Here is a 13581-nt window from a genome sequence, read left to right as displayed (position 1 = left end):
CAATTGATGAATGGATAAAGAAACTGTGGCATATATATACACAATGAAATATTACTCAGCCATAAAGAATGATAAAATTATGGCATTTGCAGGCAAATGGATGAAATTGAAGAATATCATGCTAAGTGAGATGAGCCAATCTCAAAAAACCAAAGGACGAATGATCTCACTGATAAGAGGATGATAACATATAATGGGGGGTGTGAGGGGATAGCGTTAGGGTTAGGGTTAGGTTTAGGGTTAGGGTTAGGGTTAAGGAGGTGGCAAGAATGGAGGAAGGACGGACTGTATAGAGGGAAAAGAGGGGTGGGAGGGTGGGGGGGAAGGAAAAAAATAACAGAATGAAACAAACAACATTACCCTATGGAAATTTATGATTACACAAATGGTATGCCTTGACTCCATGTACACACAGAGAAACAAAAACAAACAAAAAAAAGAAAATGCATACATAGGTAAATTAAACAAGATAGGGAATTGTAGCTAAGTGGTAGAACACCACCTGGGTTCCAGACCCAGAGAGAGAAAGAGAAGGAGAGCCAGAGAGAAAGCGAGAGGAGGGGAGAGAGAGCCAGAGAAAGAGAATAAGAGAGAGAGAGAGAGAGAGAGAGAGAGAGAGAGAGAGAGAAAGGGGTACAGGCCAGTGTCAGAAACCTTAACTAGTATGGGTGGTTCGTGACCTTGGTTCAATCACTAGTATGGCAGAAATATATTAAGAATGGAACAACTTACAGAGGTAGTGGATAGGTTCCCAACTTCTCCAAACATTATAACTTCAAATGAATTTTTAAAGGCTTTTGTTTCCTATGTAGAGAACAATTTCTTTACCCTGAAGCAATGACAAGGAAATGAAAAGGCAAACAGTACTAAAGCATTTCCGAACAGGCGAGACAACATCCTTGCGTGCTGTGGCAGGAAACCCAAGCAAGAGCAGTGAATAGTGGTGTGGGCATGTGCTATCTTCTGGACTGATCCCCTGGGACTAGGAAGAACTTCCCTCAAGGAGCAATGACAGGAACCCGGGATGGGTACGTGCGCAGTGACTTATGATGAGACCCCAGCTCAGAGCCTAGAGTCCGTTTCCTGCCCCCAGCTCGAACTTCAGTGCTGGCTGCGGCTTCGGTGCCTCCTGGCTCGTTGGAGTCTGGTACTGCACGAAAAGGGGCTGCCCGGTCCAAGTCAGGTCCGCATTGGTCCTCCCAGAAGGCGGACGCCGCCCTGTCAGACATCCCAGGCCACTGCTTCTCTGCCACCAGCTCAGACGCGCCTCTTGCGTACGGATCACCAACTGCGGGCTGTAGCCGTCGCTCTTGGCCGCGGCTGGTGGTCATTGCAACGTGCCACAGAGGCTCAGGGCCCCTGACCCTCAGGTCCATCAGCTCAGGCCTTTTTGACAGGGATGAGTTCCACCTGTGGCTAGGCCTGGCCTGGACCGCTAAAGGGATGCTGTAGTCGCTGCGACCTCTGCAGGATTCTCTCTCTTCCTATTCGGCGGCAGCCTGGAGACTGCCCGTTTCTCTTTTCATTGCACATATCCGACAGATTTTTATAAGATCTTAAAAATATGAAAAAAAAAAAAAGAAAGAAAAGAAAAAGCTCATCCTCAAAACTGATATTCAGGGTACAGCTTCCAGGATTAACTCTAGACTGGAGTTGTAAAACGTGTTCCTATACAAATGGTTTCAAATGCAAATAACTAACCGCAGCCTGCCTTCCTCTCTTCCACCTAAATACTTCTTCTGCTTATGGTACTTTTCCCTTTTGCAGGTGCTGGTGTGCAAGACCAGGCCTGGGTGTAGTCAGTGGGAAAAGGAGGCAGCAGAGCCAACACCTGGTGAAAGCCTGCAACTTTACCTGTGGAGGACAGAAAGTGAAGGGAAACTGTATTCTCTTGCCCCTGCCTTTTGTTTCAAATCAGCAGGATCAAGATCAGGGTATGGGTTGGGGACATAGCTCAGTTGGTAGAGTGCTCACCTTACAAGCACTAAGACCCTGAGTTCAATCCCCAGCACTGCAAAGGAAAAAAAAAAAAAAAGATCAGGGTATAAGGGTAGGCTTTAGGGAGAGCCTTACACAGTATAGTCTTTCACACTTTTTTTCTGAAAATTATTTCTCCAGATGAGTGGGCCCATTGGAGGTGCACAGGAATTCCAAGAAATAATGAGATTGAGTCTTTTCCAACATCTGATTTTCTGAAAGCATTAGGCTATAAGTTTTTGGAGGTATCTTTGTTTACAGCTCAGCTTCTTAAATTTGGTGTCCATATGGAGACTTTGCTAAAGGAGAGGAAATGTATTTTAATGTTACAATTTTGAAGAAGCGGAAATATTCTGAGCCAAGGTTGTTCTAGCAGGGAGGTACATCTTCCACACTGTTTCTTTTCCTTTTTGAGCCTGAATCATTAAATTGGCAAGGCTGGCCTGGTACTCGTGATGCTCCATGAAACCTTAGGTTCCCAAATAGTTTGGCCTTCGAAGCACAGGATGTTTTGTTTTTCCTGTACTGATGATTGATCCAAGGATACTGTACCCCTGAGCTACCTCCACAGCCCATTTGGTGTTGACATTTGACTCCAGGTCTCATGAATTGCAGAACTTGGCCTTCAATCTGCAATCCTGACCTGCCAGACTCTCCAGTGCATGACCTTCCAGGTGTGCACTGCCTCGCCTGGATCCTGGCCCATAGTATTTGGAAAGCGTGTGAACTCTGGGTATTGACCCCTTTCTCCTACTGGAACCCTCATGCCACCATGTAAATGAGTCCAGGCTACCTGACTAGAGGATGACTGTGACCTTGTGTGATGAGACAACCTCATCAACACAGTCACCTCTACAAGGCCCTTGAGGCAGGTGTGCCCCAGACATCCCACCAGCTCACTGTTCACACATGAGTGAGCCCTGCGCAAACCTAGAACAATCAGAATCATCCAGTGCTGTTGACTCCATATAGCTGATTCTCCATAATGTCCACTACATCAATGATGGTCAGTTTAAAAGACAGTACTTAGCAAGAAGCAAAAGCCAATGGATACTCTGAGTTTTAGGGGTGTGTTTTAATTTCCCTCAACTGAGGTTCCACATTCAGACCACCTCTTTATGTGACTGAACACCATCTGAAAACCACCTCCTTATTCCTCTGACATCCAGTATCCTGAGTACTGGCACCAGTCTCTAGAGCAATATGAAGTATTTTACATTCTTGCAGACCACATGTCAGGGTGATCTCCCGCTCAGCCACCCTTCCTTACTGAGCATTAAACAGAGCTGCACTCTACCATAAGAGGGCACCACTGAAAGCAGCTCTTCCTGAGTCAGGTAGACAGCACCTTGGACTCTGATGTTCCAGGGTTTTGAATGGTGGCTATCCAAGCCCCACTCCTAAGCAGATCCCTTGTACATGGTGACTTCAGTGGGTTTGTGTCCAGGACATTACCAAGATCAAATGCAAGGAAATTTTTTAGACTCGGGCTTCAACACTGACAGACTAACCTCAAACACTGTTGAAATCTGTGGCGGTCTAGTGGCACACATGTGTCATTTCACCTTCCTGAATGATTGAGGCAAAAGGGTCTCAAGTTGAAAGCCAGTTTTGGCAATTTAGCCAGGTTCTCTCAAAATAAACATACAAAATGTGTGTGGAAGAAGCTCTGTGGTGAATCACCCTGGGTTCATTCCACATGACTGCAAAATAAGGAAAACATACTTTTGAAAAAGTAACCATGATGGTGTACATGCCTTGAAGACAACATAATGTTTCCCCTCATCATGACCTTGTATGCTTTTCAAATTCCATATTGTGTCTTTTCATAGGCCAGTGTTGGCTGGGGAGTTCCACATGCTATCACAATAATTTTGGATTCATGCCATCCAGGTAGGAGGCTGCGGTCCCACTCCATGGGTGAGATGAGGAGGCCTATGTGGAGACCCAACTTCCAAAGGCGAGTGTGGTGTCTGACATTAGGTCCCATGTCCATGGTCATCAGGGACTTTGTGCTAGCGAAGGGAGCACCTTCTGGTGGCTTGGAATTCTCCCTCTGTTTGGACAGTCACCTCTGCCCCTTACACAGGGGCCTCTCTCTCACCTTCTCCAGGATGGCTTGTTTGTGTCCTCACTCATAGAACCCATGTACTCTACTTGGGGCTCCATCTACAGCCTCACAGTGCTTATGGTGGAACAGCCTAGTGAATGAATTGAGCATGCATCTTTATATCAGTCAACATAAAATATTATTATTGACATACTTACAATGCCATCCTCTATCATGAAACAACATAACAGTGCTAAAACCAAAATGGGACAAAATTGAGAGAGGAGGGGAAAGAGCCGTGGTGGGGGATCTGGCACTTTGTACTATTTAGGAGCTCAGAATGGGAGAGGTTCTATAGTGGATAGGGCCATAGTTGCCATAGGGCAGTGGAAACATTCCAGCAGAGGTGGAGTGGGTGCTGTCCTGAGCACTTTTTTACGTGGAGCCTTTGGTTTAGTGCTGCAGTGCCACTGCAGAGATGTTGCCGGCAGAGATGGCTGAAAGAGAAAACGTCAGCAAGATGACTGCCTTTCCCTGGATCTTTCCCAATTCCCAGAAGAGCCTTCCCTCTGAGAGTAGCCCAGCCCCTATCCCCACAACTCCTCCTTCCCCAAAGGTATCTGTGTCTTGGTGCTGTGAGTAAGCATCTCTGGGACTTTTGCAACCCTGGTGGCCCTGACAAAGTCCCTGGCTCCTTCTCTGGTGACCACTGTGGAGTGCCTCACCTTTTTCTGGTTCCCTGAGTAGCTTTTTGGCACTATGGCCGATGAATGGACCTTACATTTCCCCCTTGTGGGCCTGTTGGGCAATCACAGACCATAAGGAGGTGAGAACAACCTTGAGGGTCACTTCAGGTCATCTCTGTAAACCCTCCACCCCACTGGTCTCCCTGGTAGAGAAGACACTCCCATGGGTGGAGTGGTTTCTGGTTTCTCTCCCTCTGAGTTCCTTCCCAGGGCCTGGGACAAGCTGACCATGCTTTTCCTGAAGATCTCCCCTCTTGGTGTCCCAGGGCTTCCCTACACCCTGTGGGGAAGAGCACTCCTCTCAGGCTAAGTATATAGCTTGTTATACAGAATAAAAACATTTTCCCTTTTAACAGGAAGCCTAGTTTTCAAACCTGTTTTCCAAAAATAAAATTTATAGCTCAAACTGGACACTTTCTCTTGAGGAAGTTCAAATCTTCTCCAGTGCTGTAGATGTGACTATCAAGAGCCCAGGCAGCTGTGGACAAAGCTGTTGGGGACAAGATGTGTGATTGGCCTCTGGGCTATGCCACCTGAGATGCAGGTGCTGGCACCTTGTCCACAGAACCATGGCATCTGCCAGGGTTATTCAGTCTCAGGGAGGTAGGGGTTCTGTTTCTCTAAGTTGGCTCTTCCTGGAGTAGATGGGGGATGTGGTGTGTGTGGTGTGTTTGGTGGAGGCTCCTGGTCTCAATGAGGAAACAGATCCCTTTTGGTGGTAGAGGTCTCATGTGGCCCCACAAAGGGCTCCTGGCTACATCTCCTATCTTGTATATTTAAGTGAGGTTTGTCAGGGAGGCACCCAGTCACTGTAGCTGCTGGAAGTCTCTGGGCACCATGCTGTCAGCAGTTAGCTTTGTCCTCAGCACCAGTCATATCTGTACCTCAATCCATGCTGCTGTGAGCATGGGGCCCAGGGCTAGGGAATGACTAATGGGTCTGTAGTGATTCAGGGTTCTCTGCTAATGCCAGGTTGGCATATGGGAGGAAGATAGAATATTCTGGGAATAGGTGTCACTTGGCTTCTTCATTTGGGTGGCAGGTGGAGGAGGAAAGTTGGGCCTACCAAGGATAAGTCTGCTCTCCCCAGAGTGAGGAGTGAGTTCTGAACCTATTACCTAAGAATTTCCCTCTTCCTTTTGCTGGTTCCAGACCTGGTCATGGGCCCACAGGGCCAGGCCAAAGCTGACCCAGGACTGGGTCGACATCCATCAAGGACTTCAGAATTCAGCATCTGGGAAACTGACACATTGTTCACCTGGCCTTGGCTCACTGGTAGCAATCATTAAGCCTTGAGGAGGAGGAAGGGACAGGTCCTCACCTCTTGGGTTCTGGGTTTAGAACCCCAGTGGGGAGGGCTATCCACCCTCAGCATTCTGACAATCAGTCTGTCCTTTCTCCTTTTCCCTTTCTAGTTTTATCCCAGGCCTGCATGAGAAGGTATGTACACACCACCTATCCACCATACTCTTCCTTCCTTAGAGGACCAGCCTGGGTCCAGCAGTAACAGGGTACCTTGACCAGGTGGAACATTCTGTTTTCTGCCCACATTAAGTACCTTCCATCCTGATATAAAAAGGATCATCTTGGTTATTCTAAACTGAATGCTGGGGAGAGGTTGCAGGAGGAGATGTAAGGGTAGGGGTTGTCAAGTCCTGAGCTTTTTGCGTACTGGAATTTTGGGGATTAGTTTTCTAACATGAAATTTAGTGGGCAAACATTCAAACCATAGCACCATCTTTGCAGATCAAGGCACAACACAATAGACTCTATTTCAACTTGAATGTCTGAAATTAAAATTTAGAATAATCAAAGGAATGCAAGGACAGAAAAAATAGAATTGTCATAAATTTATCTGACATAAAAATTTTATGTGTTTCCAATTTATTTCCCTTTTTTCTCTCACTGTCTTCTCTCATAAGTCTTTTGTTCTTCATTTCTGGAGATGTTCATCTGATTAAATCCATAAGTTCCCATTTTTAAGCATTTTCTTGTTCAGATTCTAAAAGGTAGCCGAATATTTAGAAATACTAAGAGAAATCTTTGACCTACTAAAAGAACTTTTTAAATATTTGAATATAAATATAGAAATTTAATAATGCAATCATTTTTAATGATAGGTTTGTCATCAGTGTTTATGTATTTTAAAATAGAGAACTAAAGGAGATGCAGAAAATTCTATATTGTCAAATTTGGACCCTGTCAATCTGTCTAAGAAAAGGTCTTACAGATCACATCTCTCATGCTGTGTGGATAATCACAGAGACGTATTTCCTAGCCTTAATTATATATATTTAGAAGTATCCTAGAGAGGTATGGGTGACCACTCAGTAGAGAATGTAAACTAAATAGTAGACAATTTAGTTTTTATATGTGGTAAATTATTGAATTTATCTAAAAGCAAGTCACTCCAGAAAGCAGTAATTATATTTTACTTGAACTTTATTATTGAGAAATTCTATAATACATATGGTTTAGTTCAATTCATAAAGATACATAGGATTTTATAATATGGAAATGACACACTGATCTTAGGCAGCAGCCTTTCGTGGAGAACTGAGATGCCTGTTCATTTTCTTTAAATCGGCACTGGGTTTTACTATTTACACTGTACCAGCACTGCAAGGAGCACTGTATTCTTCAATTGTGAATTCATCTGAAATACAAAAATGATCCAAGAATAAGCAATTAATTGTAAACAAATCTATAAGCTAAGTAAATAGACATAAAGAATAGTTACAGAACAAATTAAAACAATTCTGTACTAAGCTGTTTGGGATTGGGGGAAGAGACTAAGAGAACTAAGTTCTTGGACACAGAACTGAGGGCTGGTGACATGGATGGTGTATGCCTGTGTGCCACTATAGCACTGTGGACAGTCAATTCCCACACATGCATTTTCCCCAGTAGAATTATGCCCTCCTCTATGAACCTTTCTTAAACTCGAAAGGAGATAAGTCTTAACACTAGCAGCATGCTCTGATGCTGGTAAATTTTGACTTTACAGTTATGAGGAAATGGAAGAATTTCTTGATATATTACAAATTCTCCAAATTGTGTGAGACTGTTCAAAGCAAACTAAAAAAAAAAAAAAAAAAAAAAAGAAATCCAATTTTAGGTCTTACATTATACATCAATGCTGATATGTGGTTTTTAAAGTTATTGCTATTTTTCTTATCTTTTGGAATAACTCAGTCCCATAACAACTTTAGAGGGAAGTTTACAGAGAACTGATCATCTACACTTTATGATCAGTTCATAAGAATGACTCAAAGACTTGCTCAGAGAGCAATGTGAGGTTAATATAGAGAGACATCATTTTTTAGTGACCATAAACTTGCCTTTTCTTCCAGTGAAAGATTGTGGAGTTTCATTTTAGTTAAGGTGACCCTGTACCTTGTTAGTCAGTTTTTCATATCAAAGCTCAGCATATCTAAATCTCACTCACTCACCTGTCTCATAGTAATCATAGGCTTTTACTACAGCTGGTTTTAAATTCTCTACTTGGATGTCTTGTTCCACCAAGAAGGAGAAACTCAGGACTTGATTGGTTAGCTGGAAAAACAAGAGAAATGAATTGGAATCAAAGATTAACTTCACTTCAGATAGAGCACTAATTTCCAGAATATACAAAGAACTCAAAAAACTCTACACCAAGAATACAAATAACCCAGTCAACAAATGGGCTAAGGAAATGAACAGACATGTCATAGAAGATGTACAAGCAATCAACAGATATATGAAAAAATATTCAACATCTCTAGTAATAAGAGAAATGCAAATCAAAACTACCCTAAGATTCCATCTCACCCCAATTTGAATGGCAATTATCAAGAATACAAGCAATAGCAGGTGTTGGTGAGGATGTGGGGAAAAAGGTACACTCATACATTGCTGGTGGGGTTGCAAATTAATGCAGCCACTCTGGAAAGCAGTGTGGAGATTCCTTAGAAAACTTGGAATGGAACCACCATTTGACCCAGCTATCCCACTCCTTGGCCTATACCCAAAGGACTTAAAATCAGCATACTACAGAGATACAGCCACACCAATGTTCATAGCTGCTCAATTCACCATAGCCAGATTGTAGAACCAACCTAGATGTCCTTCAATTGATGAATGGATAAAGAAACTGTGGTATATATATATATATATATACCACATATATATATACAATGGAATATTACTCAGCTATAAAGAATAATAAAATCCTGGCATTTGCAGGCAAATGGATGAAATTGAAGAATAGCATGCTAAGTGAGATAAGACAATCTCATAAAAACCAAAGGAAGAATGATCTCGCTGATAAGCGGATGATGACACATAATGGGGTGTGGGAGGGGGGCAAGAATGGAGGAAGGAGGGACTGTATAGAGGGAAAAGAGGGGTGGGAGGAGTGGGGGGAAGAAAAAAATAACAGAATGAATCAAAAACTATTACCCTATGTAAATGTATGATTACACAAATGGTATGCCTCTACTTCATGTACAGAGAAACAAGATGTATCCCATTTGTTTACAATAAAAATAAATTAAAAAGATTAACTTCATTACTGGTTACCATCTCTTCTTAAAATATTATCAAATCCTGTAACTACACTACACATCCATATAAAAACCTAGGAAATATGGGGCATTTTGTGACTTGCTTAACATACCCAGTGACAGAAAGGAAGGACAAAATTTCTGTAGGAAGTCAAATAGGGCAAAATGAAACTCATTTACCACTTAGGTCTCATTTCCCTTTATGACTCTTTGTCCTTCCTCATCTGTGTATGTGAAAAGCATTATTTTGGAGTCTGAATAGGCTTATTAAAACTTTCATTGGTTTTATAGACCTAGTAGAGTCTTAAGAAGTCTTACCTTCTTAAAGTAGATTAGAACATGATTGGTGCTCACTTCAGTCCTCTGAATCTCAGGCTTTTCTTGGAGCTATGAACAAAGAAGATAAGCCAGAAACATGAAGAAATTCTATACTGGGAACAGCTTTTAGGTATTTATCATCAAAATGGCTTCTCTAGAGCATTCAAATTACTAATTTTTATTTCTTCAATAATAACAATAATGACATTATTTATTGATCCCATTCCCCCTATATATCCATATATATGTGATATACCTATATGATATAAATGTATATTCAGATATATATCTGATATGATATTTACACATATATATGCACATACATATCCCATTTTTTATTTTTTGTGTAGGTGGAAGATAACTCAGTACTCCTGTACACACCTAGATGTTGAAGCCTGCTAGAACATTATTCATCATGTTTTTATGACTTTTGCCTTATACTGACACCATATAATCTTCATATCACTAAAAGTATGGGAATACATTCTAGAGAGGCAAGATAGAGGGTATCGGTAAAATCAAACTGACAATGTAAATATCAGAATTTATCATGGGATTGCTGTCTGTAAAAGATTTTTGGGTTTACCTTTTTCACTGATGGTTTCACAGGTATGAAGCCTGATATCATCTTCACATCCACAATAACCATGTTGGAACTGGGTCTTTCACCAGTATAACTATGAAATAAGGCAGAGTGATAAGCCCTTTAAACAAAATTCCTTGGAATTGATTGAAGACAGAAGTCTTACTTTGTTTTTTACTGATAGAGTGGTTTCTCTATCTAGTGTATCTGTCTTATGGTTCTTCCACCATTTTCAACTCCACTCTTCAGTTATAGCAACATCATATTATCAAGGTTAAGGTTTTTCAGTAAGGGTGAAGACTATTTTCTTGTAAATTAAATACTACAGGACTTTCGTACCCATTACATAACGAATTTGCACAATAGAGTTACCCCACAGAAGAAAAAAAATTTCATATGCTACAAAAGGTCTAGTTGTGATTTAGGATTTACCTAATGTTGACATGAATCTGGAATTTCCTGTGAGCATCTACTCCATCACAATTTTTGGGATGAGAATCAACCTGCAGAGCGAATGGAGCTTTCCCTTCTTTCTTGGGAGCGATGTTATATCTTAATGATGTCTTTAAAAAAAAATGGAAAATAATTCATCTGTGCACACAAAGAATTTAACAATCCTTCCAAACAATTCATTCCTTCCGTATTAGCACACATTTCTTATTTTGACATTCAGAATTTACCCTTGAGACTTTCTCTCCCATTTGCAGTATCCCCTAAACCTTGGCAGTCTCACCTGGAGGTACACACATCCTGACCCCGACACTGTGGTGCTGTAATTCCCTGGAATCTCAGGCAGCATGACCTCCTGAAGCAGCAGGCGATTGGTATCATCTACTTGGAATACTTCAGAGAATGTCTTAGAAGATTTGATAGTGACCAAAGCTGCCTTCTTACTTTTGGTGAAAGTTGCTGCTCCATATTTGGAGAGGGCTTGGAGAGCTACTACTGTATCCTGAAAAAAGACAGGTACAGAAATCACAGAAAAGGAAGGTGTCAAAATCACACTGAATGTAGACCATATCAACTCTACACTCATTCAGGATTATTTAGTAATAAACGCAATTCATTAATTCTATCTAAATTCAGTTCAAATCTGGATTTTAATGATGAACCATTCTAGATACTTTGGGGGAAATAAACAAATTTTTTTTCATTGAAGTAGCTTACAATATACATATAGCAATAAGACTCAACTATCTGACATGAGGAAAGGCTATCTCAATAATTTATAAATTCATGTAGCAATATTTGTTGGAAATTTCAGAAAAGGTAGAAGAAAATGTGGGCTAGAATAGTAAAAGAAGACTGATAAAGGTGAGAAATGATACCCCTGAATAGTGAGAAGTATTTATGTAGATAGAAGAGAAGCATCAGGGAGTGTCAGGAAGGTTCTAAGAGAAGACGCAGAAATGGCAGTGAGCCAATTTCAGAAAACCAAAGGGATCTGCCTAATTGGATTGGTACACTCATGATTACTGGGGATGGGAAATATTCGGGGCAAAATATTAGATAATTTTAGCAGGAGGTTTTCAAGATGGCAGAAGAGAGGAGGTTGCTTTCCTGGCTGCTCCATGGAATGAAACCAGGAAAGCTGACAGACAACTTCTCAACAAGGTGGGAAAACAAAAAGAAGCAGGGGACTTTCCTGTAATTTAAAACTTGACATTCAAAGCAGCTTTGGGACGCAGGAGGTTGGATGTAATAAAATAAGGAAGAAATCCCCAGTGGCACAGTCATTGCTGCAGCTGGGTCAGAAGCACCAGCCAGAGCAGTCCCTCCAAGAGCATAGTGAAGGGGTGAGGGAATTAAAGGAACCCATGTTTTTAGGCAGGCCCTGGGTATGTCTGGGTACACAGTGTTTAAAAATCAAGAATATTCCCTGCAAACCTGAAAGACACACTGCACAATATCCATGTTCAGGGAAAGAAGCTGCCATCTATCCAGGTGGCATGTGCAGGACAAGGGAAGGAACCATTTTGCAACCACTATGTGGGACTGGCAGCTGAAGGGGCTGATTCTTGGGAAACTCAAATTTGGCCCAAAATACCGGCCTAGTAAACACACACTGCATGACAGAGAGTTTGCTTAAGTGATCAGGAGAAAATCAAATGTGGAGAGAGGTTTACAGGGGACAACTGATTTCGGAAACCCACCTGGCTCTACCCCTACCCTTCCAATTCAACTGCTTGCAGGACGGGCTGGGAGAGAAGCATCTGGTCAGGTACTTGGAAGGGTGGGGGCAGGAGAGATTGTTTGGAGGACTGAAGCTGAGACCAGGAAAGGTGGGGTCAGAAGGTGACATAGGAGACAAAGAATTGGTACCCCCACCACACAAGTGGAACCCAGGTGAGATCCCTGGGATGCAGTCTTCCAGCATGGACCAGCAGGTACTGGGCATGAAGGCACACTGATTTAAAATCTCCAGACAAATCTGCATTCAGGGGAGAGCCTGGATTCCACCTAAACCTGAACTCTGCCTCCAGGAATTCTGCCTACAGGACTATCTCTCTCACTCAGTAATCCAGAGGGTGGAGCATCACACCCCAGTTTATCCCACCTAAAATGATTGAGAAAAGAAACTGAGAATCTTTTGAACTCTAATGGAAAGAATTCTTTAACTTTTCATCAAGATCTTTTTTTAAAATTCTTTTTCTTTGTTTAATTGTGATCTTAATGGTACATGGCCATTTATACATACTCATTTGATTTTTTCTCATCTCTAGCATTATTGAAGTCAGCTATTTTTCATAGATTAGTTTTTTGTGAACTAGGATGTATGATTAGCATATTTTAGTATTGTTTTGTATTCTTTTATTTTTATTTTTAATTTAAAAAAATTTACTTTATATTTATATATTTTTTTCTCCTGTTTCCCTCAATTCTCTTTTCTTTTGCTAACAATCTCTGTTGTTCTCTCTCACTATTCCTTTAATATTTTACTTCTTCTCTCCTCCTCCCTCATAATCATCCACCCAAATCACTTCTGTTCTCTTCCTGTCCACCATTTGAGATTATAAACACTTTTGCAAACTTGCTGTTTTTATTGTAGGCAATAGCTGAATCATATCATTCTGCTTATTGTGATAATTAACATTGTAGACATAATAGTAGGAACTATTTGGTTTAATGCTTTTTACTGCTTGCATTGGTGGTTGTTATTATTTGTCTCTCCCTAAACAGTGAGGTATTGGAACCCTTCAGGGACACTATAAGTCCACAGGGTAGACATTCTGCTGCCTCAGATCCATACTGTTAGATGGGTAGATACACAAACAATATGAAAAATCAAGGGAACAAATCACCCCAAGCAAACCAAGATACTCCAATAACAGAAAACATTGACACCACTATGGAAAAAAATGT

The 13581-nt window shown here is 41.5% G+C and overlaps 1 protein-coding gene across 2 annotated transcripts in view; it reads right to left on the bottom strand.

Annotated features, from left to right (window-relative positions):
- Window positions 1-7197: 7197 nt before the first annotated feature.
- LOC124982294 (pregnancy zone protein-like) overlaps window positions 7198-13581 on the bottom strand; it is a 60797-nt gene continuing 54413 nt past the window's right edge. For both annotated transcript variants that reach the window (XM_047548675.1, XM_047548676.1), the window contains exons 30-35: window positions 10952-11170; window positions 10651-10781; window positions 10222-10312; window positions 9636-9704; window positions 8226-8328; window positions 7198-7429 (exon numbers count right to left, since the gene is read on the bottom strand). In XM_047548675.1, coding sequence (XP_047404631.1) covers window positions 7377-7429; window positions 8226-8328; window positions 9636-9704; window positions 10222-10312; window positions 10651-10781; window positions 10952-11170 — 666 coding nt within the window. In that variant the 3' untranslated portion in view covers window positions 7198-7376. The remainder of the gene's footprint in view (window positions 7430-8225; window positions 8329-9635; window positions 9705-10221; window positions 10313-10650; window positions 10782-10951; window positions 11171-13581) is intronic.

This window comes from Sciurus carolinensis, chromosome 4 (assembly GCF_902686445.1).
Source record: "Sciurus carolinensis chromosome 4, mSciCar1.2, whole genome shotgun sequence".
Lineage (NCBI taxonomy): Eukaryota > Metazoa > Chordata > Mammalia > Rodentia > Sciuridae > Sciurus > Sciurus carolinensis.
The sequence above is the reverse complement of the archived record's forward strand: the minus strand, read 5'-3'. Positions and strand labels throughout refer to the sequence as shown.